This window comes from Mustela nigripes, chromosome 8, assembly GCF_022355385.1.
Source record: "Mustela nigripes isolate SB6536 chromosome 8, MUSNIG.SB6536, whole genome shotgun sequence".
NCBI classification, from domain to species: Eukaryota; Metazoa; Chordata; class Mammalia; order Carnivora; family Mustelidae; genus Mustela; species Mustela nigripes.
The window spans coordinates 23,442,604-23,470,314 of NC_081564.1; the positions used below are offsets into that span (position 1 = coordinate 23,442,604).

At 47.8% G+C, this 27,711-nt stretch overlaps 1 protein-coding gene across 2 annotated transcripts in view; it reads left to right on the top strand.

Moving 5' to 3' along the window:
• Positions 1 to 27,711, top strand: part of LIMK2 (LIM domain kinase 2) — a 61,630-nt gene that overhangs the window by 24,080 nt on the left and 9,839 nt on the right. The window contains exons 1-8 of one of the 2 annotated variants that reach the window (XM_059408860.1): positions 10,301 to 10,553; positions 20,125 to 20,260; positions 20,917 to 21,026; positions 21,596 to 21,784; positions 22,988 to 23,093; positions 23,455 to 23,651; positions 25,741 to 25,927; positions 26,759 to 26,845. In XM_059408860.1, coding sequence (XP_059264843.1) covers positions 10,501 to 10,553; positions 20,125 to 20,260; positions 20,917 to 21,026; positions 21,596 to 21,784; positions 22,988 to 23,093; positions 23,455 to 23,651; positions 25,741 to 25,927; positions 26,759 to 26,845 — 1,065 coding nt within the window. In that variant the 5' untranslated portion in view covers positions 10,301 to 10,500. Of the gene's footprint in view, positions 1 to 10,300; positions 10,554 to 20,124; positions 20,261 to 20,916; positions 21,027 to 21,595; positions 21,785 to 22,987; positions 23,094 to 23,454; positions 23,652 to 25,740; positions 25,928 to 26,758; positions 26,846 to 27,711 lie in introns of those variants that run through there. The other variant, XM_059408859.1, reaches the window with a different exon arrangement.

Genomic DNA, 27,711 nt, shown 5'->3' on the forward strand with positions numbered 1-27,711 from the left:
TTCTCTTTCAGGCCAGGGTTCTTTTCCTGGCATCACCTGGAGATTTATTAAGGTATCCAAAGCATTTATTTTCCAGTGCAGCCAGGAGAAGAATGTCTATGTAAACACAGTTTTGGACACTGAATGTTGGACATTAAGTTGTATCACAGAGCAACAGTAGATGATTATCTATAAGGGGTCACAACCTCATTCTTAAGTGCTTGTAGCCCATACAGGCAAATTTCAGCTGATAAAATGACCAGCTCAGTCTCTACTGTTGGTTGAGGATGAAGCCATAGTTTGCTGTTTGTGAACACTAACTGGCCAGCAACTTCAAGTGAGCATATCTGCAGCCAGTGTAGACTTGAGACATTCAAGGAGACAAACTGACCACTAAAGACCAGCACTGTCTTTGGTGTTTTAGGCTTTATGTTCCATTTATTGTGAACCTCTGGTTGCGTCAACACCTCTGATAACTCTTCACTGCCTGTGGGTGACTTTTTTACCTGACAGACCTACGTCTTAATGATCTGCCCTAGCCCTCTCCCACCATCCCAGCCTCCCCTCTGGTCACCTTTCACATGTGCCCTGCTCTGCAGCTTAGGAACCATACTGTGTTACGCCTCAGTGCATTTGCACATGTTGTTCCACCAGGCTGGAATACCTCTTGTCTGCCTGGTAATCAGCCTTTAGATTCAACTGATACATCTTGTCCCCTGTGGAAGAGCCTCACCAAATCCAGTGAACCTTCCCCACCAAACAGAGGAGCCTTTCTCCTTTGTTATTCTCATACCTCTGTTATAGTTCTGTTCGTATTTATTTACACATCTAACATCACTCCAGGTCTGGAGCCATATCTAGTTCGTCTTTGTATCCCAGAGCTTAGCAGAGGGCCCAGAGCGTAGTGGGTACTCAGTGTTTGTTAGGCAAATGATGTTTTTGTCAAATGACCACCTTTCTCTTTGGACATATGGATAAGCCCTTTCGGTATGCATCATCACCATCTCTTTGCTCTGCAGTTTTCGCCTAAGCAAGAGCTTTCCTTCTGAAGTGAGAGTATGGAGACATAGCAGACCTCTGCCTATAAATGTCATTACAAAGCCTAAAACCATCAAAGCTCAAGGGATGGCATGGCTTCTGTACCGTGGCAGCTAATTTGCCTTGTATTTTTCCCCCAAAGGCTAATAGAATCCCGTTTCCCTTGGGCAGTACTAGAGGGGTGCTAACAAATGCTCTTTCTCCACATTCATCATTATTACCAGGGAAAACTTCCCAAGTACCTCAAACCAGATTTGAGGACAGTTTTCTTCTCTCTGTCAGTCATCTTCTGTTCATACCTTCCTGAGACTGCTCTGTAGTGATCCTGCTTAGATCGGAGGGTGCTCAACTGGGCCCCCCTCAATATTACTGACTCTTACAGTGGCATCAGCTGTTTTTGAAATTGGCTGATGTCAGCCCTTGTGTTTTGTTTCAGTTCCAAAAGTGGCCTTGCATGAGATGATCCTATATGCTGGAGCCATCTTTTCCCACCGTACCCTGAATACCACATAATGTCACTGAAAAAAAAAAAGAGAGGCAGCTACTGTGGGGTTACAAATGAGTAAGAACAATACCAGGAAGGTGAAAGTCTGCAGTGAGCCAAGGCTTTACAAAATGTCAGCCTCCAAACATTTGTTTTTTAAGCTCAGTCCACAATAAGAAGGTGAACAACCTATCTGAATCGTTTCCTCATTTATAGCCAGGGGTAATAATGACCTATCCTGCTTGCCTCTCAAGGTTAATGTGAGAGAAGAGTAAAATCAAATGGAAGAGCCTATAGGAAAGAGTAAAGTAGTGGATTCAGTCTTCAGTGTGCATCAGAAACACTGGGTCTTGTTTAAAATGTGGATTCTTGGGCTCAGTCTAAGCAGTTCTTACTATAGGCTTCAAGTAAGGCTTTGGAGTCTTCACTGTCAACAAATTGCCCCCAGGAGTCTGATGCTGCTATTCTCTCAACTACATTTCAGAAATAGCCTGCAACTCAAAATAGCAAGTGTAAAATAAGTTATTTGAGGCAACTTTACTGTCTTGGATCTGGAATCCAAGGACTTGGGTTAAATCCCAACTCTGCCAATTCCTAGACCCATGACCTCAAATCACAGCCTTCTCTGTTAACTTAGTTCTTCATATGTAAAAAGGAGATGGCAACCTCAACTTCACAAAGTTTTGAGAATTAAATGAAAGCATATATGAGCAAGCCTATCTCAGTGCCTAACTCATGGAACTTAAGTCAGTGTTTTGCACAGTGTCCACAACTTCTGGAATGTGGTGTCATGTTAACAAACACCCAGCAAAAGATAATCCTTGGCATCCGTCTTAAGTGTCATGGAAATCTGGATAGAACCTTAGAGATTTAGTCCAGTCCTTTGATTTACAGCTCATCAACTTGAAACTAGGAAGGAAGGATGGGAAGCCCAAGATGCATGAGGGTACCCAATCACATGAAATGTGTTTAGTTTTTAGACAGAAAATTATTTCTCACTATACTGAAAAAAAAAAAGAAAGAAAGAAAAAGAAAAATCTCTGTGACATAGTAGCGGAACCACTATTTGTAACTTTTTGGAGAAACCTGGTAGAATGGGCACAGTACCCAAGTATAATGATTATTTGACCCACACCTGCCATGTACCAGGGTTCTATTAAAATAAAATGGAAATGGCTAACTGGCTCAGTCTTCAAAAAGGAGAAAAAAAGAGGTCCTGGAAAAAGCAAACTCATAATCCTTTTGACTTGACTCCCTCATCAAATCCTAATGGAATTCTGTGGAATTCTGCAGATGATAAACTAGGTGGACAGGAGCACTTAGAAAAGAGCCGATCACTAGGATTCAGTCAGAAACACTGACTAAGTTCATGAATTCAGTGAATAAGGCATGACTTCATGTTTTCACTGGGTTGAAAGTCATGAGATCCTCTCTTGACTGCCCCAAGGCTTTTGTTAAACTCTTTCATGATCCTGACAGTAAGAATATGGGCAGGAGACCTAGAAAAATCAGATGCAGGAATTCAACACACCCAGCAGTTTGGGGCTCTATACTGGAGAGGTGGGATTCCTAAACACCTTGCTAGGTAGGGCTCATGTTGAGGAAAAGGCATGGGATTTGAGGTCAGCAGGCAGCTTTTAATCTCAGTCTTGCACTTCCCAGCAGTATCCTTGGATGGATCACCTAACATCTCTGGGCTTCCCTTACCCGGTCTGTGCTATAGGTAGTCCTCATGAGGCTGTTTAGATGGTGAGTATAAAAACCCTCTGTAAACTGAAAATGCATTATAAACATTAGTTAACATTGTCATTCTTTACTACTGTAGTTGCTCATAAGGGGGTTCCTGAGTCATATGTTTCGTAGTGGATGCAGGGTGAGCCTGGTATGGGCCTTGTGTGGTTTGACCTGACACTAGACAGATACAGGCTCAGAGCCCTTCCTGCGTGTGGTGCTTAGGGACACATCATAGGAACTTTTCCCAGAGGAGATTGAGTGCTCTGGTGAAGTTAGACATGGAAAAAGGAGGAGACAGCCACCAGCCTGAAGATGGAGGAGACTTTGGGAGGAGCTAAGACAGCAAAGGCTTGGGCAAGCCTATGTCCCTGGGTCAGGAAGTGGAATGGGGCAGGAGGTGGCCAGAGCCGTGACCCTGCTGGTGAAGCTGAAGAAAGAACCCAGGAGGGGCGCCTGGGTGGCTCAGTCAGTAAAGCGTCTGACTCTTGATTTCAGCTCAGGGCATGATCTCAGGGATGTGGGATCAGGCTTCTTATCAGTGGGGAGTCTGGTTCTCTCCCTCTTCTTCTCCCTCTCCCCCTCCCCCCCACTCTTGTGCATGTACTCCCTCTCTCTCTCTCTCTCAAATAAATAAATAAATAAATCTTTTTTTAAAAAAAAGAAAAAGAAATAGCCCCAGGAGTCTTCAGTGCAGTGCACCCAGGCAGGCTTTGTCTTTGGACAAGAGCACTAGGAAAAAAGTGTAAGGAGGTGTTTGTTCTAAATCTTGGGACTTCTTTTAGTTGTTATCCATTTATCTTTTTTTTTTTTTTTAAGATTTTATTTATTTATTTATTTGACAGGGAGAGAGAGACAGTGAGAGAGGGAGCACAAGCAGGGGGAGTTGGGGAGAGAGAAGCAGGCTTCCCACTGAGCAGGGAGCCTAATGCAGGACTGGACCCCATGACCCCTGGACCATGATCCAAGCCAAAGGCAGACACTCAACGACTGAGCCAGGCGCCCCTCCACTTATCATTTTATTTATTTTGGGGGGGGGAGATTTTATTTATTTATTTAACAGAGAGAGATCACAAGCAGGCAGAGAGAAGGAAGCAGGTTCCCCGCCGAGCAGAGAGCCCGACACGGGGCTCGATCCCAGGGCCTGAGATCATGATCTGAGCCGAAGGCAAAGACTTTAACCCACTGAGCCACCCAGGCACCCCCCACTTATCATTTTAAAAAGCAGCACTTAAGTGTAAGAAAATAATGCGAACAGTATCAACATGGTAGAAAAGCAATGCTGTTTTTATCCCTGCTTATAGATGTCTCACTACTTGAGAGGAGAAACTGATAACCAAGTAGTGGGGTCTTCCAGATGTTCTTTAAGGATTGTGCACATAGAGTTTTTTGTTTTTTTTAAAGATTTTACTTACTTATTTGACAGGCAGAGATCATAAGCAGGCAGAGAGGCAGGCAGAGAGAGAGAGAGAGGAGGAAGCAGGCTCCCTGCTGAGCAGAGAGCCTGATGTGGGGCTCGATCCCAGGACCCTGGGATCATGACTGGAGCTGAAGACAGAGGCTTTAACCCACTGAGCCCCTGCACATAGTTTTTAAATAATGGAATTATAGTGTACACTCTCTCTGACACTTGGATTTTTTATGTAACACCTTACTTCATTATTTTTAACAGCTGCATAATATTCTATAGTGTGCTTATGTAATTATATTTAGCTCACTCCTATTTTTTTTTTAAGATTTTCTTTATTTGACAGAGAGAGGGAGAGAGAGAGCACAAGCAGGGTGAGCGGGAGAGGGAGAAGAATGAGGGGCTCAATCCCAGGACCCTGAGATCATGGTCTGAGATAAAGGTAGATGCTTAACTGACTGAACCACCCAGGTGTCCCAAGCCCACTCCTAGTAATAGACACACAACTGTTCCTAGTCTTTTAGTATTAAACAGTGCTGGATATGTTCTAGCTCATCTGTAGGAATATTTCTCTGGACAAAATTTCTTTCTTTTTTTTTTTTTTTTTTTAAGATTTTATTTATTCATTTGACAGAGATCACAAGCAGGCAGAGAGGCAGGTAGAGAGAGAGGAGGAAGCAGGCTCCCCGCTGAGCAGAGAGCCCGATGCGGGGCTCGATCCCAGGACCCTGAGATCATGACCCGAGCCGAAGGCAGAGGCTTAACCCACTGAGCCACCCAGGCGCCCCCAAAATTTCTTTTTTAAGATTTTATTTATTTGAGAGAGAGAGTGTGCACACAAGTAGAGGCAGGGGCAGGCAGAGGGAGAAGCAGGCTTCCGGCTTAGCAGGGACCCTGATGACACAAGGGGTGGGTGTAGAGAGGGGTACCTCAGTCCCAGGACTCTGGGATCAGTGACCTGAGCAGAAGGCAGATGCTTAACTGATCCAGGCACCCCTTCTGGGCAAAATTTCTATCAGTGGAATTTCCAGGACTCCTGTTTTAGAAAGATGACTGCTATAGTCATGTTGAAAGAGAGGAGGAGGGGCACCTGGGTGGCTCAGTGGGCTAAAGCCTCTGCCTTCGGCTCAGGTCATGATCCCAGGGTCCTGGGATGAAGCCCCAAGTCGGGCTCTCTGCTCAGCAGGGAGCCTGCTTCTCTTCCTCTCTCTCTCTGCCTGACTCTCTGCCTACTTGTGATCTCTGTCAAATAAATTAATAAAATCTTTAAAAAAAAAAAAAAAAGAGAGGAGAGGAGCAGAGACTGATGGTCAGAAAATGGGGGTGGCAATGCTCACCTTTCAAGGTTCAGAAGCTATAGAGTCCCCAGAAGCTCCCTTCCTTGAATGGAGTCCTCCCAACCAATAGAGGGCCCCACACAAACACAGTTTCTTGGGCTTCAGATGATCTAACCAGAGCTACCTTCTGAGGGGAGGTCCCCATGATTCATTCATTCACCACTCCTCAGCAGAGTGCTCACTTGGGTCTCCCAGCCTTGAAGGCTATTGCCTTCAGCCTCTTGCATCCCATTTGGTTCTGAAGCATCAGTTTGCTGGGCTCCTCATCAGGTTTCCAACTTATGAAATGTGCTGGAGATTAGTACCTCTCCTGCCATCTTGTCCTGTCCGTAACTGCCAGTTCAAGGATCCTTGCAGTTGCCTCTGTCATCTGTAACTGCCGAATCCTCTGCCAGATGCTGTAGAAGGGACCTAGAAGAGCAGCTTTCCACCCAGGGCCAGTATCCAAAGGCAGGCGGGGGAAGTATAGTCTCCACTGTGACCTTTCACCTCCCAGTTCTGGTGGTGTAGGCCTTTGAAGTTTGCCTTGAGGAACCACGCACTTGAGTCTGAGCAGCCAACAGCTTATCACATCTGGTGATCAGTCCTTCAGTGGTTCCTCCTGAAGTCTGGATTTATGGAGGTCAGATGGATTCCACCTAGGAGGGGCTTCCGCTCATGACGTGGGGAGACAGCTGCCCCTCTTTGAGGGGGAGTCAGTTTTCATAGCATTGAGAAGCCCTCACACTAGTTCCACACACACCCGCCCACCCACCCACCGAGTCCTTTGTAAGCAGAGTTGGGGGGGAATAGAGAACGCCTGCAGCCTCCTGTTCACATTCCTAGACACCGACTCACTGCGCCCGCCGCCGCTGGAATAGCAGAGCTGTGTGAAATGTCAAGAGGAGTTATGCTCATGGGCTTCCTGGCCCCAGTCTCTTTGTGGCTTGCATTTTCTTCCATCTGCACTCTGTTCATCAGATGGAAATCAGAGGGTGCAATTAGAAGATAATTTGCTAGTTCCAGACTTAATTTGGGGCCCCCTTCTGGCCTGATCAAATTACAAGGGAACATAATAGATTTTTGGTGCGAAATAGTTGGCTCTGTCACTGGGAGAAAGAGCTCCCAGCTTTCCAGCTGGACAGGCCTTTTGGTATCCTTTGTGTTGTTTATCCTTTCCACCCTGCCTGACCTCCTCTGCTGCTCCTGTGTGGCCCCCAGGTTGGGATCCCAATCACCTCAGAGCTGGCTCAAGAGCTTTAAACTTAATTTCAGACCCAAGGAAAACAGGGAGCCCTCTGGAACCTCATAGGGTTGACAAATGTTGAAGCCGGAAGCTATTTAGAGACATATTACCAAGGCCCAGACAGAGGCTGCAACTTGCTGAAGGCCACATAGCTAGCCCATAGTGATAGTAACAATAGTCTTAATGATATTAGCAGCTAACATTTATCAACCCTTAATGTATTCCAGACTCTGTGCCAAGGGCTTACACACACTGCATTGTCGCATTCAAACCCAGACAGTCTGGCTCCCGGCCCAGACTGGGCTCCAGCATAGCGATGGTGGAGCTTAGTATAGAAACTGTGGTTCGAATCCTGGCTTGTTCTTTCACTTATACTACTGGGTAGCCTGATACAAGCAATTTAGACTCTGTACTTCAGTTCCTCCCTCTGTAAAAACGGAGAAAGAGTTGGAGAGGAGAAGGGAGTTGGGGGAAATCGGAGGGGGAGACAAACCATGAGAGACTGTGGGCTCTGAGAAACAAGCTAAGGGTTTTGGAGGAGGGGAGGGGAGTGGGAGGTTGGGTGAGCATGGTGGTGGGTATTAAGGAGGGCTTGTATTGCATGGAGCACTGGGTGTGGTGCATAAACAATGAATGTTGGAACACTGGGAAAAAAAGCAAATTAAAAAAAAATAGGGAGAAAGTATAGCACTAACTAGCGTGGGTTAAAATTCATTTTTATGTGTGAGTGCTGTGAGCAGTGCTTGGTGTAGAGTGAGCGCCTGTCCAGTGCTTACTCCCTGCTGGCTGCCTCTGGGTCTGGAGTGTGGTGACTGTGTGCTAGTAGATAGATGTGGCTGAGCTCTGCACACATGCCAAAAGCTGGTCTTCAGTATTAGGGGCAGTTAGCAGAGTGGTTGAGTGCCTTGGCTACAGAGTGGAGGATGGCAAACTATAGCCCATTGCCTGGTTTTGTTTGGCCTGTGATTTTTACATTTTTTAATGACGGCGGGAGGGGAGAAAAAGAATGTTTCATGGCACATGAAAATTCCATGAAATTCAATTTTCATTGTCCACAAATAAAGGCTTATTGGGAAATAGCCATGTTCATTTGTTTATATGATGATTCTGTATTTGTGTAGGCCTGCAAAGCCTAAAATTTGTCTCTGGCCCTTTAGGGGAAAAGTGTCTTGACTCCTGATCTACAATCACACTGACTAGGTTTGAAACCCGGCTGTACCACTTATTAGCGCTTTGTCTTCAGGTTATTGATATAACCCTTCCAAACCTCAGTTTCCTCATCTGTTAAGTGGGGATGATAATATCTACCCCGTATATTAGCAGTTTAAGTATGATAGATAACAAGTGGAGAACACTTAACACAGAGTCTGGAACATACTAAGTGTTTAATAAATGGTATCTTATAATAGAGTTTAAACACAATCTTTCTTATCACATTCATTGTTACCTGTGTGCCCAATCAATAGAGGAATGGGGAAATGTTCCCTTGTAACCCAGCCACCACCTTTGCCATAGATTTTCCTGTCATGGTGACAGGGTGACTTCAGTAGAGAGGAATGTGTGCCTGGTGAGAGATAGCTGCTGTTACTCCCTCAAGTCCAACAGTGAGGTTTGGACGTGTCCCACTCCAGCAACCTTGCTTTCTCCCTCACAGTCCTGCAGGCAGAGGGATAAGGGGCTTTCCCAATGGTGAGCTCCCGTTTGGTCATCCCCTCAGCTGTTACTCTTCTGCCAGGCCACCCTCCAGATACCAAGGCACATCATCCCCCCAGACGCTTGTCCTCCATCATGCCCCATTTTTCAGTTTGAGAAGCCTGGTTGCCATGGCACAGTAGGGGCCATGGATGGCATTCTAGCAATGAAAGAAAAAAATGAGAGAGGTAACAGGTGACCTGGGCTCCAGTTCCTGTGCTGTTTCCAACTTGAAGAAAGGCTTTGAGGGAGATATTTCTCCTTAAAGAGTTAGAATGAGCTCTGGGCTGAGAGCTCTGGCTATGGAGCTCTCTTAGGGACCTACATTTAAATCCCAGCCCTCGGGCGCCTGGGTGGCTTGGTCGGTAGGGCATCTGCCTTCCACTCAGGTCGTGATCCTCCGGTCCTGGGATTAAGCCCTGCCTCGGGCTCCCTGCTCATAGGGAGCTTGCTTCTCCATCTCTCTCTGTCCCCCCACTCACTCTCTATATCAAATGAAAAAATCTTTAAATCCCAGCCCTGCTACTGAATAATATTTTGGCCTTGGGTTAGTTAGCTAATCTCTCTGAACCTTGCTTTCCTTGTTAATGGAGATAATTCTCATCTTGGAGAAATAAGAGAGTGCCTTACAGGGCTTGCCACTTTGAGAAACATCAGGTGTCAGTTAACACTCTAGGTCTCCTTTCCTCATGCTTAGCACAGCTCTGCCCAGAAGTGGAGTGGCAACCCGCATTGGCTAGCTCTGGGGGCTGTCCCCAGGCCAGGCAGAGGAAAGGGATAAATGGAAATGGGGACCTAGCGCCAGGACCCAGTAGATACCAGCCCCGAGCACAGAACCTAGAGGGCAGCTCTCTAGACCTGGCTCTCTAGTCTCTAGACCTGCCTCCCCTACCCAAGATACCCCCCTCCCCGGCTTTGGGGGGGGGCGTGGCTTGGCCTGGAATTGGTCTCCTATGCTTTCCTTCATCTCCGAGCAGAACTGACTATCCTTTGGGCGGCTCCTCAAGCTAGGCAGATGGGCTCTTTTTCTCTCCGTGCCCTTCCCCAGCTCAGGGATGGACGCTCAGCCAGTCCTGGTTATTGTCTGCGGCGCTAGCCTGCAGCCTCCCTCCAGCCCAGCTCCACCCCTTGTCTGCAAGGTCTATTTCCTAATAGCTGCTCCAACCACACACCTCGGTTCCGCGAGGAGCCCCTCCTCTTCCTCCCTCCCTCCCTCCCTCATCAGGGGAGGGACTGAAGAAGAAGCTAACTTGACAGCCGCGCTTCTTTCTTAGCTAGTCACCAGCCCGGCCGGAGAATCCCTCTGTGTGTATAGCCTCTGCAGAGAGGTGTTTTCTCCCGGAGTCCCGAGGGTCTGCTGGAGCTTCCGAGAACTGGGGAGGAGCCGTCCCAGTCATGACCCCCTGCGGGAATCTGCTGGAGGGCAAGTGGCCTGGAGTCCTCACGCCCCTCCGGCTTCTCCGGAGGGAGAGGTGAGCCCTGGGCAGCCCGCCCACAGCCAGAGGTGCTGGGAGCCCTGGGCCTGTCATGGTGGCCGTCCGCAGCCAGCCTGAGGCACTCCCAGACGGGTTTGCAGCTGAGCTTGTTTATCTGGTGTGGGAAGAAGATGGGGAGTTACTTGTCCATCCCGGCTTACTTCACCTCCAGAGACCCCTTTCGGTGAGTTGGGCTCGGAGTCTCCTTCTCCATCTCCTCTTCCTGGTCCCTGGTCCTGAGGGGAGGGCCGAGGTCTCCCTGAACCTGCTTCTCAGATTTCACTTGTCCCTTCACCATTGGTACTGTCAGGCAGAAGCTAGCAGAAGCTCTTCCCAAGCAGAGTAGGCCTGGTGAAGGCTTCCACCATGTTCTAGAAATGGTGAGGTGGGGGATATGCCCAGACGGAAGCTCCTGGGGAACTCCGGCTCTCCTTCCTTCCCAGGCACACCTGGAAAAGCCTCCAGAAGATGCCGGTGACCCTGCCTGTTCTTACTGCTTCCGGGAGAAGAGCACAAATAGGGTGTTTTCTTCCAGCTTTCACCTGCAGGCCGTACTGTCTGCCAGGAATTTGTCCGAACAAACAGGATAGGCAGGTTTTGTCAAACAGCATGGAAGAAGCTGGCAAGGCCTGGGTTTGGGCAGCCTGGTACACAGTAGGTACTCTATAAACATTTTTTCTGTTAATGGAAGGCACCTTTGCCTCTGGCTCTGAGGGCTTCTAAGCTCCCAGATGAGTACAGTTGCTAGGGAAAGGCCTGGGCAGGTGCTTCCAAGACTGGGGCAATTGGTTTTGGAGTGTTCTGAGCTTCTGCCTACCCCCGCCCAACACCCACCCCATGCAGGCCAGGTCCCCAAGCCTGAGACCTCTGTGGGCCTTTTTTGGCAGGGCTTCTCGAGGGAGATGTGGAAACTTTCTACTTCTGACCTGCCTTTCTTTGCTTCTGCCCCACCCTACCTCCAACAGAAACTCCCCAAGGGGTTTCTGGCCCTTAGGGTCCCTCCTGAATGGAGCCATTCCTGGCCAGGGTGGGGCTTGTTTTCATTCTTTGGGAGCAGCCTGTTGTTCCAAGGGCTGCCTCCCCCTCACCAGTGGTCCTGGTCGACCTCTCCCTTTTGGCTTCCTCAGCTCAGCTCCATGCCCAAACCTCGCTGCCAGGATACTAGTCAGGTGGCCATGCCCTGAGCAGAAAAGCAGAACACCATGTGGTTTTCCGGAATTACTGGACCCTGGTAGAGTGGTGGGAAGCCTTTGGATTTTGGGGGAGGGGGAAGGGAACCAGTCCTCAGTGCTGACTCTTCCAGGCATTCTGCTAGGCACTTTTTTTTTTTAAGATTTTATTTTTTTATTTGATGGAGACACAGTGACTGAAGGAACACAAGCAGGAGCAGTGGGAGAGGGAGAAGTAGGCTTTCCACCGAGCAGGGAGCCCAGTGTAGGGCTCCATTCCAGGACACTGGGATCATGACCTGAGTTAAAGACAGACTCTTAACGACTAAACCACCCAGGCGCTCCCCCCACCCCCGCCCTCGCTAGGCACTTTATCCTTTGATTCTCTCAAAGCCTGTTGGAACTATGTATCCCCATTTTACAGAAGAGGCAACCACTTTCAACAGAATTAACATGTGGGGGGATCTCTGGTCAACTTTTCCCGTCTTCCTGAGTTTGATTCATCCTTCAGGAGGCTGCATCATCCTCTGTTCACACTTCCTGCAAGGGCAAGTCTCAGATTTGCTTTTCTCTTCCAGCAGAAAGAGTCCAAAAAGGGCCCCCATAGTTTGCCTGGCGCATTGAAGGGATGGCAAAAATTCTTTTCTGAAGAGCAAATGGGAATTGATCTTGAGTTGAGGAGTAGGTTTTACCATGTGGAATCAAGATGCCAAGTGTTTGAAGTAGCCACTAGTTTAGACCAGGGCCTCATTAATCCTTTTACTCTTAATCCTGGAAAGGCAGCTTGGGGGAGGGGTGGTTCCCTTAGGAGCAAGGAATGCCGTGCCCCTTTTAATCTCTGGGAACTGGACACAACTCAGGAGCTAGAGCAGATAATGAACTCTGGACCTGGACCTTTTGAGGGTCATGCCACCAATGCCACCCAGGTCTGCCTGTTCCTTGTCTTGCTCTCTCCATGCCTTGGGGAACTGACTACCTTCTCTCTGCTCCAGTTCTTATTTGCCCAGCTGGAGTCAGGGGTGTACTGATGCACTTTAGCCCCCCACAACCTCCCCCAAATGAGAGGCCACATTCCTGGAGCCACTTCTGAAGAGATAGCCAGCATGCAGGGCCCTGTGCCCCATAGGAGGGATCACCCAGACCTGCTCTCCCAGGTATCATTCTAATCAATCACCACTGTCACTGGTCAGAAAACTGCTCCCACTATCTGCCTCCTCCATTATTACAGGGCATCCTCAAGGACTCCTCACTGACCAGGGGCCAGTCCCCTCCCTGGGCCTCAGTTTCCTCTGCTGCAGGGCATAGGGGTTGGACTTCCTGGGCTCCTGAACACAACCCTTGACAGATTCTGTGAAACAAATTAAGTCCTTGACCCCAAGTATCTGGGGGAGTTCAAAGTCCACAGGAGTTCTAGTACTGTGGTTGTAGGAAAGTGACGCAACCAAATTCCATGGGGACATGATCAGGCGTGACAATGCACAAGGGAGGGATGAGGGAGCAGGGAACGAAGAATGTAATTAATGTACCCTGTACCACCCCGCCTGACAGACTGCACTCAGCAGAGTGCATGGTCTTCTCTGCCATTGCCCCTAGTGAAAGGGGGGAGATACAATTATAGGTGTGCTCCCAAGTAAGAAAACGCTCAAATTGGAATTTATAGGAGAGGTAAATTAAGCAGTGACTTTTTGTCTGATATGTTTAAAGGACTTTTTTCTTAGAGAATTTCACTTAATGTCCAACATTGACTTAATGGATTTGATTTACACATTGTCTCTTGAAGAAAACAAGTACATCTTTGTATTCTAAAGCAACCCCTGGTTTTTCTGTTGTTTTTGCAACTCATGTTTGTTTGTTTGTTTTTAAAGATTTTATGTATTTGACAGAGATCACAAGTAGGCAGAGAGGCAGGCAGAGAGAGAGGGGGAGGCAGGCTCCCTGCTGAGCAGAGCCTGATGCGGGGCTTGATCCCAGGACCCTGGGATCATGACCTGAGCTGAAGGCAGAGGCTTTAACCCACTGAGCCACCCGGGTACCCCTGCAACCCATGTTTAAAGGGAAAAATTATTTTTAACTCTGTCCAGCTTAGCAGTAACATTGGCAGCTGCGTTAGGTCCTTTAGGACTCTTTATCTGGAAAGTGAAGGACTCAGATCAGTTGAGTGATTCCTGTAAGTCCGCAACTCATGTGGCTCCTCAGAGACACACAAGCTTTTTTCCACTTTTTCCTTATCATGAAGGCTTTACCCTGAAGTGTGACTACACGCATTACTTGAGTCTACAGGTTTCCTGGCTTTGGGTTGGAAATGAATCAACACACTCTGGTAACGCTTATTTCTTGCTGATCAGAGGCTTATGTGTTTGGTTAATTTTTTTTAAACTGGATAACAACATACTCCATAATAATTACAGCTTCATTGACAGCCTGTTTCAGTCTACAGATTCTGCAGGAAGAGGAGTGATAAAGAGATTTTCAGTGGTAGGGGACTGAGTTCTGATGGTCCAGTGTCACTAGGCCCCTGTTACATCTGCCCTTCTGTGCCTGGGGGAGAGTTGGCATCTCTGGTCACAGTACCCTCAGGCTGTGGCAGAGACACCTGCCCATTTTCCCTTTTTAGCCCAGTCAGAGCTCAGAGGCAAGGGGCTAGAAACAGCTGCTCTCCAACAGTCTGTTCCTCCAGGAGGCTAAGGATGAGCATCCAACCAGGCCTTTACCAGGACATGGAAGGGCTTGTTCTTTAACCTTTGCAAATACACTGGAATAGTGGCTGCTTCAACCACATAAGGTTGAAAATTTAACCTGTAAACATTTGGTCTGAAGAATGTGCATGTGAGTGAGGGCTGGGCTGATGATGTCTTACTTGGCTTCTCCCAGCACAGCACCTTGCCTGTTTGGTCTTGCACATTCTAGATGCACAGTAACTATTTCCCAATTGATAGGAATTGATAATAATCAATTGCTTTCTAACTGGTTTGATAAATAATTCATTTTATGACATTCTCTACTCACAGAAATCTGTTTGGTTCTGGGCCTAGGTACAGATCCATACTGCTTAGGCACAGAGGGAAAGAAGTCTGTTTGCCTTTGCCCTTGTTCTTAAATTAAAGAGGGGAGGGAGGGAAATGAACATTTACTGGACACCTGCCTGGGATCATTCTAGGCATTTGTACGTAATTCTCATAAACTCATGAGGCTTTGTCATCACCAGTGCACAAATGAGAAGACTAAGGCCCAGAGTCATGAAATAACTGGCTTGAGGTGACACAGATAGTAAATGGCAAAGGAGGAATGTAGACCCAGGTCTTGAGTTACTTGTGAGAATCTCAACCTGATTATCTTTTTTTTTTTTTTTAAAAACTGTGTGTTCCCTGCTGACTCAAAAGTCCGGAGTTTGGGATCCCTGGCTGGATTGGTTGGTGGAACATGTGACTCTTGATCTTGAGGTTGTGGATTCAAGCCCCACATTGGGTATAGCGATTACTTAAAAATAAAATCATTAGGAGCACCTGGGTGGCTCAGTGGGCAAAGCATCTGACTCTTGATTTCGGCTCAGGTCATGATCTCAAGGTCCTGGGATTGAGCATGGGTCAGGCTCCCATGCTCAACAGGGATCTGCTTCAGATTCTCTCCTTCTCCCTTTGTTCCCCTACCCTACCCTACAACCTGCTCACCTGCTTGATCTCTGTCTAAAATAAGTAAATAAAAAAAATTTTTTTTTAATAAAAATCTTTAAAAAAAAGAAATAAAGAAAGTCCTTAGTTTGGATCTGAACTGCCCACTGAACTAACCCCCAAGTTTTAGTTCACTTGGTGGCTACCCAGGCCCATTTTAATGCTGTGGGAGAGGAATTTTGGAGGTTGCCCTCAGTGCACGTGGACCTCTCTGTGATCTCTCCTGGCTGGAGGGTTTCGGGTCTCTTCACTCTGGTTGTTTGGGAGAGGGTGTTGACCAATGCCTCAGACCTTGATTTATAGCTCCACTACTTCTAAGCTGGATGCCCTTGGGCAACCCACAGCTAGGGCAGATTTTGACTTTCACTTGAAACTTTAAAAAAAAAAAATTGAAAGCTGGAAAAAAAAGCCTTGGCTTTGGAAAATATATTGTGACCATGGCCTCCAAGAATCTGAGGGGGGATATTTTGGAGTAGCTTCTTAAATTTTCAGAGTGTATTTTAGATTCTTAAAAAGGCAGAGACTGCTGGGGAACACACAGCTGTGGACTAAAGGAAGGAGAGAATCATTGTGCCATTTAACATTCAGCACTTGGATTTAAAGAAAAACCTCATTATGTGTTAATCCCCAAAAGGACTTGAGCTCTCAGGGCTCCAGACTACCTTATTTTCACAGATGCAAATCCTGAGGCCCAGCTTAGTGAATGTGCTGCATTACTCTGGTGATGTAGTCTAGTAGAAATGGCTTCATGGCCAAGTATACACAGGTTAAAACTCCAGCTCCATCAGTATGTATTAGGTGACTTTGCAGAAGTGATTTGACTCTGCTTTTCAGTCTCTGGTCTTAGAATAGGGATAATCCTGTCACCTTGTAGGATGCGATCAAGACTAGAGATGGTGGGGGCTCCTGGGTGGCTCAGTGGGTTAAGCCGCTGCTCAGGTGGTGATCTCAGGGTCCTGGGATCGAGTCCCGAATCGGGCTCTCTGCTCAGCAGGGAGTCTGCTTCCTCCTGTCTCTCTCTCTGCCTGCCTCTCTGCCTACTTGTGATCTCTCTCTGTCAAATAAATAAATAAAATCTTTAAAAAAAAAAAAAAAAAGACTAGAGATGGTGGAAGTAAGGCACCTCCTACAGTGCCCAGAATACGGTTGGCATTCAAGTAACAGGTAATAGTAACTCTCCTTAATTTCTAAACTAGGACTCTAAGTCTGCCACTCCAGTGACCTAAGAAGCAGTTGTGACAAAACAGCTTAGGGATCCACAGCCAGCCCTCCTATCAGCTGCTCAGCTTCCTGTTCTTCAGACACCTCTGACAGCCAACTTTGACTATATAGCTGGCCATACCCTCCAAAGGCATTTCTTGACAACAGATGTGTGCATTGGTAATGTCATTCTCCAGGCAGGTGTTCTTCCCAGAAGCCTGGCGTGGCTCTGTCCGGCGTGTCTGCACTCGTTTCTCTCCCCACTCTCCTGGGCCTGGCCAGGGCTACTCGCAACAAACAGAAGCAGGATATTGGCAGTGGAAAGGAGGACATGTTCTGGTACTCCTGTGCCCTGCAGCACACATACCATTGAGAGGGTGTAACAGGGCCCAGGCCTGCAGTTAGGTGCAAATACATGTGCACCAGCTTTTCTCTGCAGACAGCAGAAGGGCAAGACCTGGTGACCGTGAGTCACAGAACGCTTGTGCTCCCATCTAGACTGCCTGTTCTTGCCACTCCCACCATTTTCAGTTTGGAAACATCTGCCAAGGGCTTACTCTGCTAGGCCCTTTGTTAGGTGCTGAATCTACCAGCAGCAAATGGAACTGCTCCTGTCCTCAAGGAGCTCACAATCCAGTGAAGGAGAGACTGGTACCTAAGAGCTTCAAGTCAGAAGCTGGGAGGCAAGAAGGAAGCCCCTGCTTCTAGTGCTGGCCATTTGCTAGGCTTCTCGCAGTCATTCAGAACTGGATTTAATGTCCTCACTGCTACCCTAAAAGTAGATGGTATCGTCATTTCACAGATGAGAAGTGAAGCCGCCAGCCCAACATCAGTTAGGTGGTAATTGGTGATTCTGAGATTTGAACCTTGGATCATTTAGGGAAAGACCTGATATGCACAGGATTAAGGGAAATGAGGTATAATTACCTCATTTTTCAGATGGGGAAACTATGCAGAGAGAGAAAGGGCCTTGTCCAAGGGCAAGTAGCTCGGACAGGTAGCTCCCAAGAACTTGAACCAGACCTCATTCTTCCCTCATTCAGAGCTCATCTTGCATGCCTTTTACACTGAAAGGAATTTGAACTGCTTGCCCAGAACAGGGTCTTCCTCCACCACCTCCAATAATTCATAATTCTGATTATACACCATTCTAGGTACTGCATACCCATACTCTTCATGCTGTACCCAGCTCTCAAGTCCTTGAAGTTCAGCATCCAAAGAACAAGAGGAAATGCTATAGGATTGGAATGACTGATGGCAGATGCCATCGGAGTTGAGCACCAAGAGGGAACTGGACACTCCTTAAAGAGAAATTCTCAGGGTCCTGCTTCTCTAGACCTCTCTTGCTTGGTTGCTTTCCACAGCTGCTTTAGTGCCTTCCTGTCTCCCTCCTCTACCTCCTGCAGTGCCCGGAAGTAGTAGCACCCATTGTGACTTCTCACCTTTCATTGTAAAGTTTTGTTTAGACTTTCTCTTCCCTAACTCATTATAAGCTCTTGGAAAGTGGAGTAGGGAAATTTGTACCTCTATCTTTTATATCTACAGTGCTTGCCAAGTTACTGTAATAGTATACTTGCTTTGCTCTTCACAGTTTGCAAAAGGCTTTCCTCATATATTAGCTCGCTTGATCTTCACAGTGCTCTTTGTACTAAGATGCTGTTGGTCACATTTTGTCAAGGAGGAAAAGCAAATGAGAAGTCCAGAGCTACCCAGCTAGTAGAGGAAGTGGCAAATAATGTTAGTGGCTAGCATAATTATCATCTGCTCTTAGCAGTTAACACTTCCTGAGTTCCTCCTGGACTTAGCCTTTTATACAAACATCTGTATAGTTCGATACGTGTTATTTCATTTTCACAGTAGTCCATTTCACAGATGAGGAAACTGGGTCAAAGAAATCAGGTAACTTCCCCAAGATGACATGAGTTGGCAGGGTCAGGATTCACACTAAGAGGTGGCTCCATCCTGCCTCTTACAAAGAAGGATGTGGCTAGGGTGGGTGGTATAAAGTCTTGACAGCAAGAGTAGATTCTTCACTGGAAAGATAACATGGGCTCAGCGGGCCAGGAAGCACTTAGCTCTGGGTCCTGGGAGGCTCAGAAATGAGGAGGAGCTTATCTTATGTAGACTTGGCCTGTGAACACACCCAACCTGGCTGAGGGATGGAGCTTTACAACCAGGTAACTTGGAGGAGAAAGGACCTGTGGATCTAACGTGTCTCACACAGTGCTAATGGAATTTTGCCCCAGTTATTTTATTTTGAAAATTTTCAATTATATAGAAGAGTTGAAAGAATAGTTCAAAGAATACCCATGTATCCTTCACCTAGATTTGTTAACCTCAAGCCCTTTTTTCTTTAAGTATGTACACACAGACATGCACACACACACACACACACACACAATATATTTAATTTTTGCTGAACTATGAAAAACTAGGTTGTGGGTAACTTTCACCCTTACTCTAACAATGTTTCTTCTAAAAATTTTTCTATATAACCAAAGTATCATTACAGCACCTGAGAAAGTAATTTCACAATATAATCTTTTTTTTTTTTTTTTAAGATTTTATTTATTTATTTGACAGACAGATCACAAGCAGGCAGAGAGGCAGGCAGAGAGAGAGAGTGGAGGAAGCAGGCTCCCCGCCGAGCAGAGAGCCCGATGCGGGGCTCAACCCCAGGACCCCAGGATCATGACCCGAGCCAAAGGCAGAGGCTCCAACCCACTGAGCCACTCAGGTGCCCCTCACAATATAATCTAATGTACAGCCCAAATTCAAATTTCCTTAGTTGTTCCAAAAATGTCACTCATGGCTGTTTTGTTTTTCAGTCCAGAATTGAATCCTAGGTTTGTGTTGCACTTGGTTACTGCGTCTCTAGGCTTTTTTAATCCCTGTACCTTTATTCCTTTACAACATTAACTTTTTGGAAGAGTCAAGACCAGTAGTCTTAAAAAATGACCCACATTCTGGATTTGCGTGATTGTTTCTTAATGCTTAACATAATTTTTTCACAAGAGTGTTACATCAGTAATAGTGGTGATGGTGGGTAGGTTTTTTAAAAAGAGGTGATTTGAGCTTTTTTGGTTCATCAAGATACCTGTGTAGACTAGAGGTTTTTAACTGGGGCCATGACTTGGTTTCAGTCCTTGACACACATACACATACACACACACCACACACACAGCCCATACCTAAATAATATGCATATTTTCAGGGCGCCTGTGTGGCTCGGTGGGTTAAGCCTCTGCCTTCCGCTCAGGTCATGATCTCAGGGTCCTGGGATCGAGCCCCACATCGGGTTCTCTGCTCAGTGGGGAGCCTGCTTCTCCCTCTCTGCCTGCCTCTCTGTCTACTTGTGATCTTTCTCTCTTTGTGTCAAATAAATGGATAAGATCTTTTTTAAAATACACACATTTTCCTTGTGTGTGCCTTTTTCTGAGAGAGGCTTCTTGACCTTTGTTAGATTCTCTAAGGGCTTGAAGACCCAAAAAGGTTAATGTCTGCTAGGTGAAGCAGGCAATACAGAACTGGTTTCTGGGATCATCTTCACTCTGAATCAACTTCCTTTGAGGGGCTAGCAGTAAACCATAACTTACCCCCATCTGGCTTTGGATCAAAGAGAGGTCTGTCGGTTTTGTTGTTAAACCTGGGAGCTAGAGACAGCCTATATAGCCTGGCTCCAAGGATCCAGAAAAATTTCTTGCCTCCTGCCTTTCAGGTGTTCAGAATGCCAGGATTCCCTCACCAACTGGTACTATGAGAAGGATGGGAAGCTTTATTGCCACAAGGACTACTGGGGGAAGTTCGGGGAGTTCTGCCATGGATGCTCTCTGCTGATGACAGGACCTGTCATGGTGAGTGAGTCCCTCTTGGTCATTAGAGTCCATTGACGGCACCTCTGGTTCCCCATGGCCTTTGATCTAGTCTTCCATCAGCCAAGCCCTCCCCTTTTATTTTTTCAGTCATTTAACAAATGTTTGTTGAATACCAGTTAAGTGCCAGGTAAGATCTTTCCCTTAAAAACTGAAGAGTCTGATTTTGGGTGTGGGTTGGTGGGCAGGGAGGAAACACAATACAGTGCGGTGAAGACCTCAGAAGAGAGCATTACAGGTTGAGGAGGATACACTCACGTTGTGTGTAGAGAATCAGAAAAGGAGACCCTGGAGTGGGACGCTAGAGAGAAGTTCCACCTTCCCTACCTGCTCCAGAAAAGGGCTTTAAGCCTAATCACAGATTTGCCAACCCTGTGTTGGAGGAACTGTCCCTCTCTAGTGGGGATGATGACTTCTGGCGACTTGCTTTCATGAATTAGACCAAAACATTTTGTAATCTCAGAAATGACAGGGAGGCACCAATCTGACTTGTCCTCTGGAAGCTCCTAGGGCAAGGAGTGCAAAGGTGGATTGTGACTGGAACCTGTACATCCTTGACTGAAGGTCACCTCAGCTACCCCTACCCTCCAGTGGTGATGTCTGTCATCTTGTCTACCCTTCTCCCTGTCTGCTAACAGGTGGCTGGGGAGTTCAAGTACCACCCAGAGTGCTTTGCCTGTATGAGCTGCAAGGTGATCATTGAGGATGGGGATGCATACGCCCTGGTGCAGCATGCCACTCTCTACTGGTAAGGTGGTGTCCATCCTCCCCCTGCAAGAGTGGCCAAGAGAAAGAGGTGGCAGTGTGAATTGGGCAGAAACAGCGAGCATATCACAGCACTGGATTCCTATCATTCCAATGCCTGTAATCACCTCTGTAAGCAAGACAGTTAACATCTCTCTGCCCTCTGTCCTCAACCTGCTGTGAGAATAATGAGACTTGGCCCTGGAGTCCTCCCGAAGGGAGAATGGCTGGGAAGATGCTCTCAGAGAAGGATCCCAGAAAGTTAAAGGCAAAAGCCCCTTAAAATTCACTTGGTCCAATTGCCTCAATTGACAAAGAAGTCAGGCTGAGGCCCTAAGAGGGGAAGGGGGCTTGGTTCTCACTGTGAGTCAGAAGCAGAGCGAAGAGAACCCAGGTCATTGCACCCACATTCCTAGGCTACCCTAGAGACCCTGGGCTCCTCATTCTGAGCAGACAAGGATGGTAATAGTGGGAATGTGGGTACTATTGCTTGAAGCCACATGATGCAGTAGTTGTTGGGGGCTTCCAGGTGGGGCTCCAGGATCTTAACCCCCTTTATATTCCTCTTCCCAGTGGGAAGTGCCATAATGAGGTGGTTCTGGCACCCATGTTTGAGAGGCTCTCCACTGAGTCTGTTCAGGACCAGCTGCCCTACTCCGTCACACACATCTCCATGCCAGCCACCACTGAGGGCAGACGGGGCTTCTCCGTGTCCGTGGAAAGGGCCTGCTCCAACTACGCCACCACTGTGCAAGTCAAAGAGTGAGTACTTTGAGGACCTCTAGAGCAGGACTTGTTACACAGAGCCCTTATATGGAGTTCCAGGGGTGCAGAGTTCCTTTTACCCCCATCTCATATCTTTCTCCTGGAGCTCGCTATGCTGTAACCCCACCTGGGTCTTGGCACATACTCTTCCCTCTGACTCGATTGCTTCCCACCAGATACCAATGCCAGAACAGCTCACCTTTCACATGTCAAGTTTCAGATCATGTTTATTCTTTGAAATTATCTGGCTTGAGTATGTGTATTAGTTTATCATCTGTCCTCCTGATGAGTTCCTTCTGGAACTTAGTCTTGTTCAGTATTGCATGCCCAGGGCCTAGAGCGGTGCCTGGCATGTAGTACATGTTCATTGATGATTGTTTTGTTGGTTGAGTAAATGGAGGAAGGAAGAGAAAAAAGTTAAGACTTCATCCTAGGTCCAGACCAGAGACCAGATAGGGAAAGAGTCTGTGTTTGTCTCATACCATTAATGAGGCACCTGTGGCTGCCAACCCTGTAAATAGTGATTGTGTGTTTACTGTGTGCTGAGCACCAGGTGCTTGCAGTATAGGTGAGAGGTACGAGGGTTGGGGGAGTCATCAGGAAGTGAGATCTGCACTCAGACCTCATTAGATGAAGAGGGGAAGCCATTGTGTTCAGTGCAGAGGTGGGAGTCTGTGATTGTGTCTAGTGTAGATTGGGTGGTTGGGAATAGGCAGAAAAGGGGCTATTAAGACATATAAGGATTGTGAAAACTGAGGAGGTCTTTTGAGGGATAAGCAACAAGGTGAAGCAACCCAGTTAGTGTTCTAAAAGGATTGCTGGGATGGGTGCTGAATGGGTGCTGGATGGGAGAGGCACAAGCCTGGTATTGTAAGACCATTTAGGAGGCTATTGAAAGATCAGGTGAGAGGTGTTGGTAACTATGGTGATGAAGTGAAGACAGGGTTTTTGAAGACAGAGAGGGTTGGGGGACTCCAGGTAGAGAAGATGCCATCCAAGTGTCTGGCTTAGGCCACTGGGTGAGTGGGGGTGCCCTTCACTGAGGGCACCCTGTAAAGGGCATTGCATTTCTCCTGTGAGTGGTTTGAATCTTGAGGGCTGGGAGGAGCCTGGGGTGTGTTGAGCCTTCCTGCAGAAGTGAAATTGGTCAGATACATTTTTAGGATGTCTTCGTCCTGCCTCAACTCTTGTCTGGCCCAGGGTCAACCGGATGCACATCAGTCCCAACAACCGCAACGCCATCCACCCTGGGGATCGTATCCTGGAGATCAATGGGACCCCTGTCCGCACACTCCGAGTGGAAGAGGTACAATGTGTGTCTTGTCTGTCACATGAGGATAGGACATGGAACAGACCCTCTGGGACATCATGCTATGGCCTTTGCCTTTCTCCACCCCCAGTCTCTCTCTTGTTTTGCCACAGAGTTTGTGACCACTGGTGACCTCCTCTGTCAGGCTGGCACATTCCCAGGACAGCAGGGGTGGCCTGACAGATGAGATATCTGACAGTATGCCAGAGACAGGGCAGTGGGGGGCTCCTGGCAGCTGGAGGCCACCATTAGCAAGTTGAACATTGGCCATAATGTGCTTGGATCATCTGGGCTGACGGTGGGTAGCCTGGGTTGCGACAGCCTGTGGGAGCCAACCTTACACTGCTCTTGGCTACAGGTAGAGGATGCGATTAACCAGACAAGCCAGACACTTCAGCTCTTGATTGAACATGATCCTGTCTCCCAGCGCCTGGATCAGCTGCGGCTGGATGCACGACTCTCTCCCCACATGCAGAATGCTGCACACTCCCATACCCTCAGCACCCTGGACACCAAGGAGAATCTTGAAGGGACACTCAGGAGACGCTCCCTGAGGTGCTGCCTCCTATCCTGATTCCATGCTGACCCATGCTTATCCCTCAGATGAGGTTGAGCTGGCTTTGGGAGGCTGGCAGGGTTAGGAAGGGAAACCGCTGGCCAGGGACAGGCCATGAGGATTGTGCTGACCCAGCTTCCCCCATGGGAGTCACAGTTTATAGCCAGGGCCTGTGTGTGATCTGACCCACTGACTGCCAGGTTTCCTTAGAAACCAGAGAATCAGGCCCTGTCCACTGAACTCCTGAGCTGAACAGGAAGCACCAGTGCTGGCTCCTAAAGGACCAGCAAAGGGAGGCATGGGGCTCAGAGACTGGAGTAGGGGCACAGGGAGGATTAATAAGTATAAATAAGAACACTGAAAACTATAAAGCAAGAGATGAATGCAAGCTGTTTTAGATTTGAGGGACCAACAGTTAAAACCCAAGTTGTCCAGGTGCAACAGGAGGGAGCACTCGCCCTGGATGCAGGTGCCAAGTAGGGAGACTGAAAGAACAGGAGTTAGACGCAGCAGCTCTCTAGATAGACACACCCATACCATGCCTTTGAGCTGAGCTCCCTCCCTTCACAAATCACTTCATCTCTCGAGCTTCTGTTTCTGCATCTATGAAGTGGGATTGTAAGACAAAGATGGCTGTCTCACCAATTACATAAGGATTCAGTGTGGAAAGGGATACAAAGTAGCACAGTGCCAGCAAAGGGTCAGCACTAAGTGAGGTGTTGTTGGTATCATTGAGTCAAGTTCTCTATCCGCCCTCCTGATCAAACAGACTGAATCACTCAGGGCACTTGCCTGGCATCTGTTGAAAACAGGGCCCTCTCCACAGGTTGCTGGCATAAACTTCAGGCTGCCCTCTTGGCCTCGGCACAAGTGAGCTGGTAGAGTAGTGCGCCCGAGGGCAGAGAAGCCTTGAGCACATGGGTGCAGCCAGAGAGCTGCTTAGATACCATTGTGGGAGAGAGGGCAGCTCAGCTTACGTGCTTCTGTGGGCGTGGTTGGTGGGCGGCAAAGAGTAGAGCAAGGGCTAAGAAGCCTGTGGACAGTCCTTTCTCAGAGCCCAAGTGAGACAGGATGTATGGGAGACAAGTTTTCAGGGTTGCAATTCACCTGCAGTGACTTCAGCCTTCTTGTCCATCCTTCAAGAAGTCAGTAACAGTTACCAACCATTACTGTTATGGACTGCTCTTAAAAATGTAAATACAGGGACGCCTGGGTGGCTCAGTTGGTTAAGCAGCTCCCTTCGGCTCAGGTCATGATTCCAGCGTCCTGGGATCGAGTCCCACATCGGGCTCCTTGCTCCGCAGGGAGCCTGCTTCTCCCTCTGCCTCTGCCTGCCATTCTGTCTGCCTGTGTTCCCTCTCGCTCGCTCTCTCTCTGACAAATTAATTAAAAAAATTAAAAAAATAAAATAAAATAAAAATGTAAATACAGTGGCTCTGTTGCTGTAAGAATCATACATGCTCATTATTTTAGAATTTGGGAAATGAAGACAGGTAGAAAGATGAGCAAAATAGCCAGAATCCCATGTCGTTTTTTTGGATGGTGGTAGGCTCTAACCCATTTAGCACTTTGACTCAAGCAGACATGGGAAGTGGATTGCCACCTTACAGCGCTGTCACATGTTGAGCGCTATAAACTAGTAACAGTCATTTCAGGTGAGTACTCAGGGTTCCCGCTTTTTAAAAATTTTATTTATTTATTAATTAATTTATTTGACAGAGAAATCACAAGTAGGCGAACAGGCAGAGAGAGGGGAAGCAGGCTTCCCACTGAGCAGAGAGCCCAATGCGGGGCTCGATCCCAGGACCCTGAGATCATAACCCGAGCTGAAGCAGAGGTTTAACCCACTGAGCCACTCAGGTACCCCAAGGGTTCCTGCTTTGATACTTAAATAAACTGCCGATGTTTGCAGCCCCAAAATGGCACATCTGTCTGACCTAAGAGTTCCTTCCCCTCATCATAGCACCAGAACTACAGACATTGGGATTGGTAGGATAGTAGGGTGGCCTTGAGGTTTCTACTTAAGGGTTTTACTGGCAGGTCTCTGAGGATCACCCTAGCCCTATCCTCATCTTTCTTCATTTTTAGGCGCAGTAACAGCATCTCCAAGTCCCCTGGCCCCAGCTCCCCAAAGGAGCCCCTGCTCTTTAGCCGTGACATCAGCCGCTCAGAATCCCTCCGCTGTTCCAGCAGTAACTCACAGCAGATCTTCCGGCCATGTGACCTGATCCACGGGGAGGTCCTGGGGAAAGGCTTCTTTGGGCAGGCCATCAAGGTGAGCACAGGCAGCTGCTCTGCTCTTCTACCCCCAACCTCTCTCTCTCTTTCAGGGAGTTCTCATCACATGCTCTCACTCCACACCCTACAGGACACCAGGCCCCTTTCCTGGCTGCAGGTGATGGTGTGAGGGCTACACTCTGGCCCTCCCAGGCCACCTAAAGGCAGCGTTGCTGTCACAGTGAGCTTGGTGGACCTGGAGACCCAGGTTGGGATGAATTGTGCCCATGGTTCTGCCACCTCCAGTCAGCGGGTGTTTTTAGGTACCCTGAGGCCTCAGTGCTGGGCATATTGCAGGAAGCACACAGGGGAGTGGCTCTTGCCTCTCTGATGAACAGTCTTGGGGACTAACCTCTCTCTCTTTCTCTCCTCCTCCTCCTCTGCTGAGAGCTGGGAGGGGGGGTCAGGTAAGCTGTGTGTCTCAGCTTTTAGGGCCTTGGGGCTGGAGAGTTCACCCTGACCCACCCAGCTCCCTGGTGCATGTCTGTGGCACTGACCCTCCTGTCCCTAGACTTCTTTTCGTCCAAGGGATTCACTCCTGTGTCAGATGACCAGAGCCCCTGCTTGGCTTGGCAGTGTCCCCTCCTGCCTCCTACACTTCCCTTTTCTGCATTCTCGCCTCCCCTCTGTGCATGCCCACCTCTCCAAGGAAAAGGGTATGCTTCCCTCTGAGGCCCCTGTTACCTCATGCTGTGTCTTCTACAGATGAACTCTGTCAGTCTGATCTGGCTCAGTGTGTCTTCCAGGGGATGGGATGCCCAGTTGCATATATTTCCACACAGTTCACCAGGACTCTGTGCCAGTAATAGTTGCCCTCCTTTGTAACTAGGTAACACACAAAGCAACTGGCAAAGTGATGGTCATGAAGGAGTTAATTCGGTGTGATGAGGAAACACAGAAGACTTTCCTGACTGAGGTAAGAGGATGAGGTGGTGGGAAGTAGGAGTTCCGGTGTCACTGTTGGAAGAGGGAAAGATCTTAATAAACAAGAGTTTCAGAGGAAACTTTTTTATTTTAAGATTTTATTATTTATTTGACAGAAAGACAGCGAGAATAGGAACACAAGCAGGGGGAGTAGAAGAGGGAGAAGCAGGCTTCCTGCTGAGCAGAGAGCCTGATGCAGGACTCTATCCCAGGACCCTGGGATCATGACCTGAGCTAAAGGCAGACTCTTAATGACTGAGCCATCCAGGTTCCCTGGGAGAAAACTTACTTTAGAATCACTTTCCTAAAAGTAGAGGAGAAAAGAGCTCTAGAAGACGGGGTAATTATCTCTTCAGTGAGCATTTACTAATGACTGCATGATCTGGTTACAAAGGATACAGTAACAAATGGGATGTGGTTCAGAGGCGCTTACAGCTAGTGGGGGTGATGGACATGAAAACAGACCAGTTTAGGACAACTAGGAGTTACACTCACCACCTGAACACCTTGCTAAGGGAGCCTGGAGTGGGGTCTCCCAGAGAACTGCCATCCCTGGAGTTTTTACACAGTTTTACCACCCTTCCCAAGTTGTTCTATTCCTTTGGTTGGCATTCCTTTGGTCTGGCCATTGCCCTCCAGGCCTTTGTTTTACTCTCAAACCCTCCCATTCCAGTTCCCCCCAAATAAAATTCCTAGAAAAGCAGGATCCCAAGGGTGAGGCCTCTGAGGCATCCCTATCCATGTGGAAGTATTCTATCCTATCACATAAGACTGGAGGTAGGAGACCCAGGTGACACTTGTCAGACTGACTCCCTGGAGGGAAGGCGATAAGGAAGACATAGGAGGAAGTAACCATCC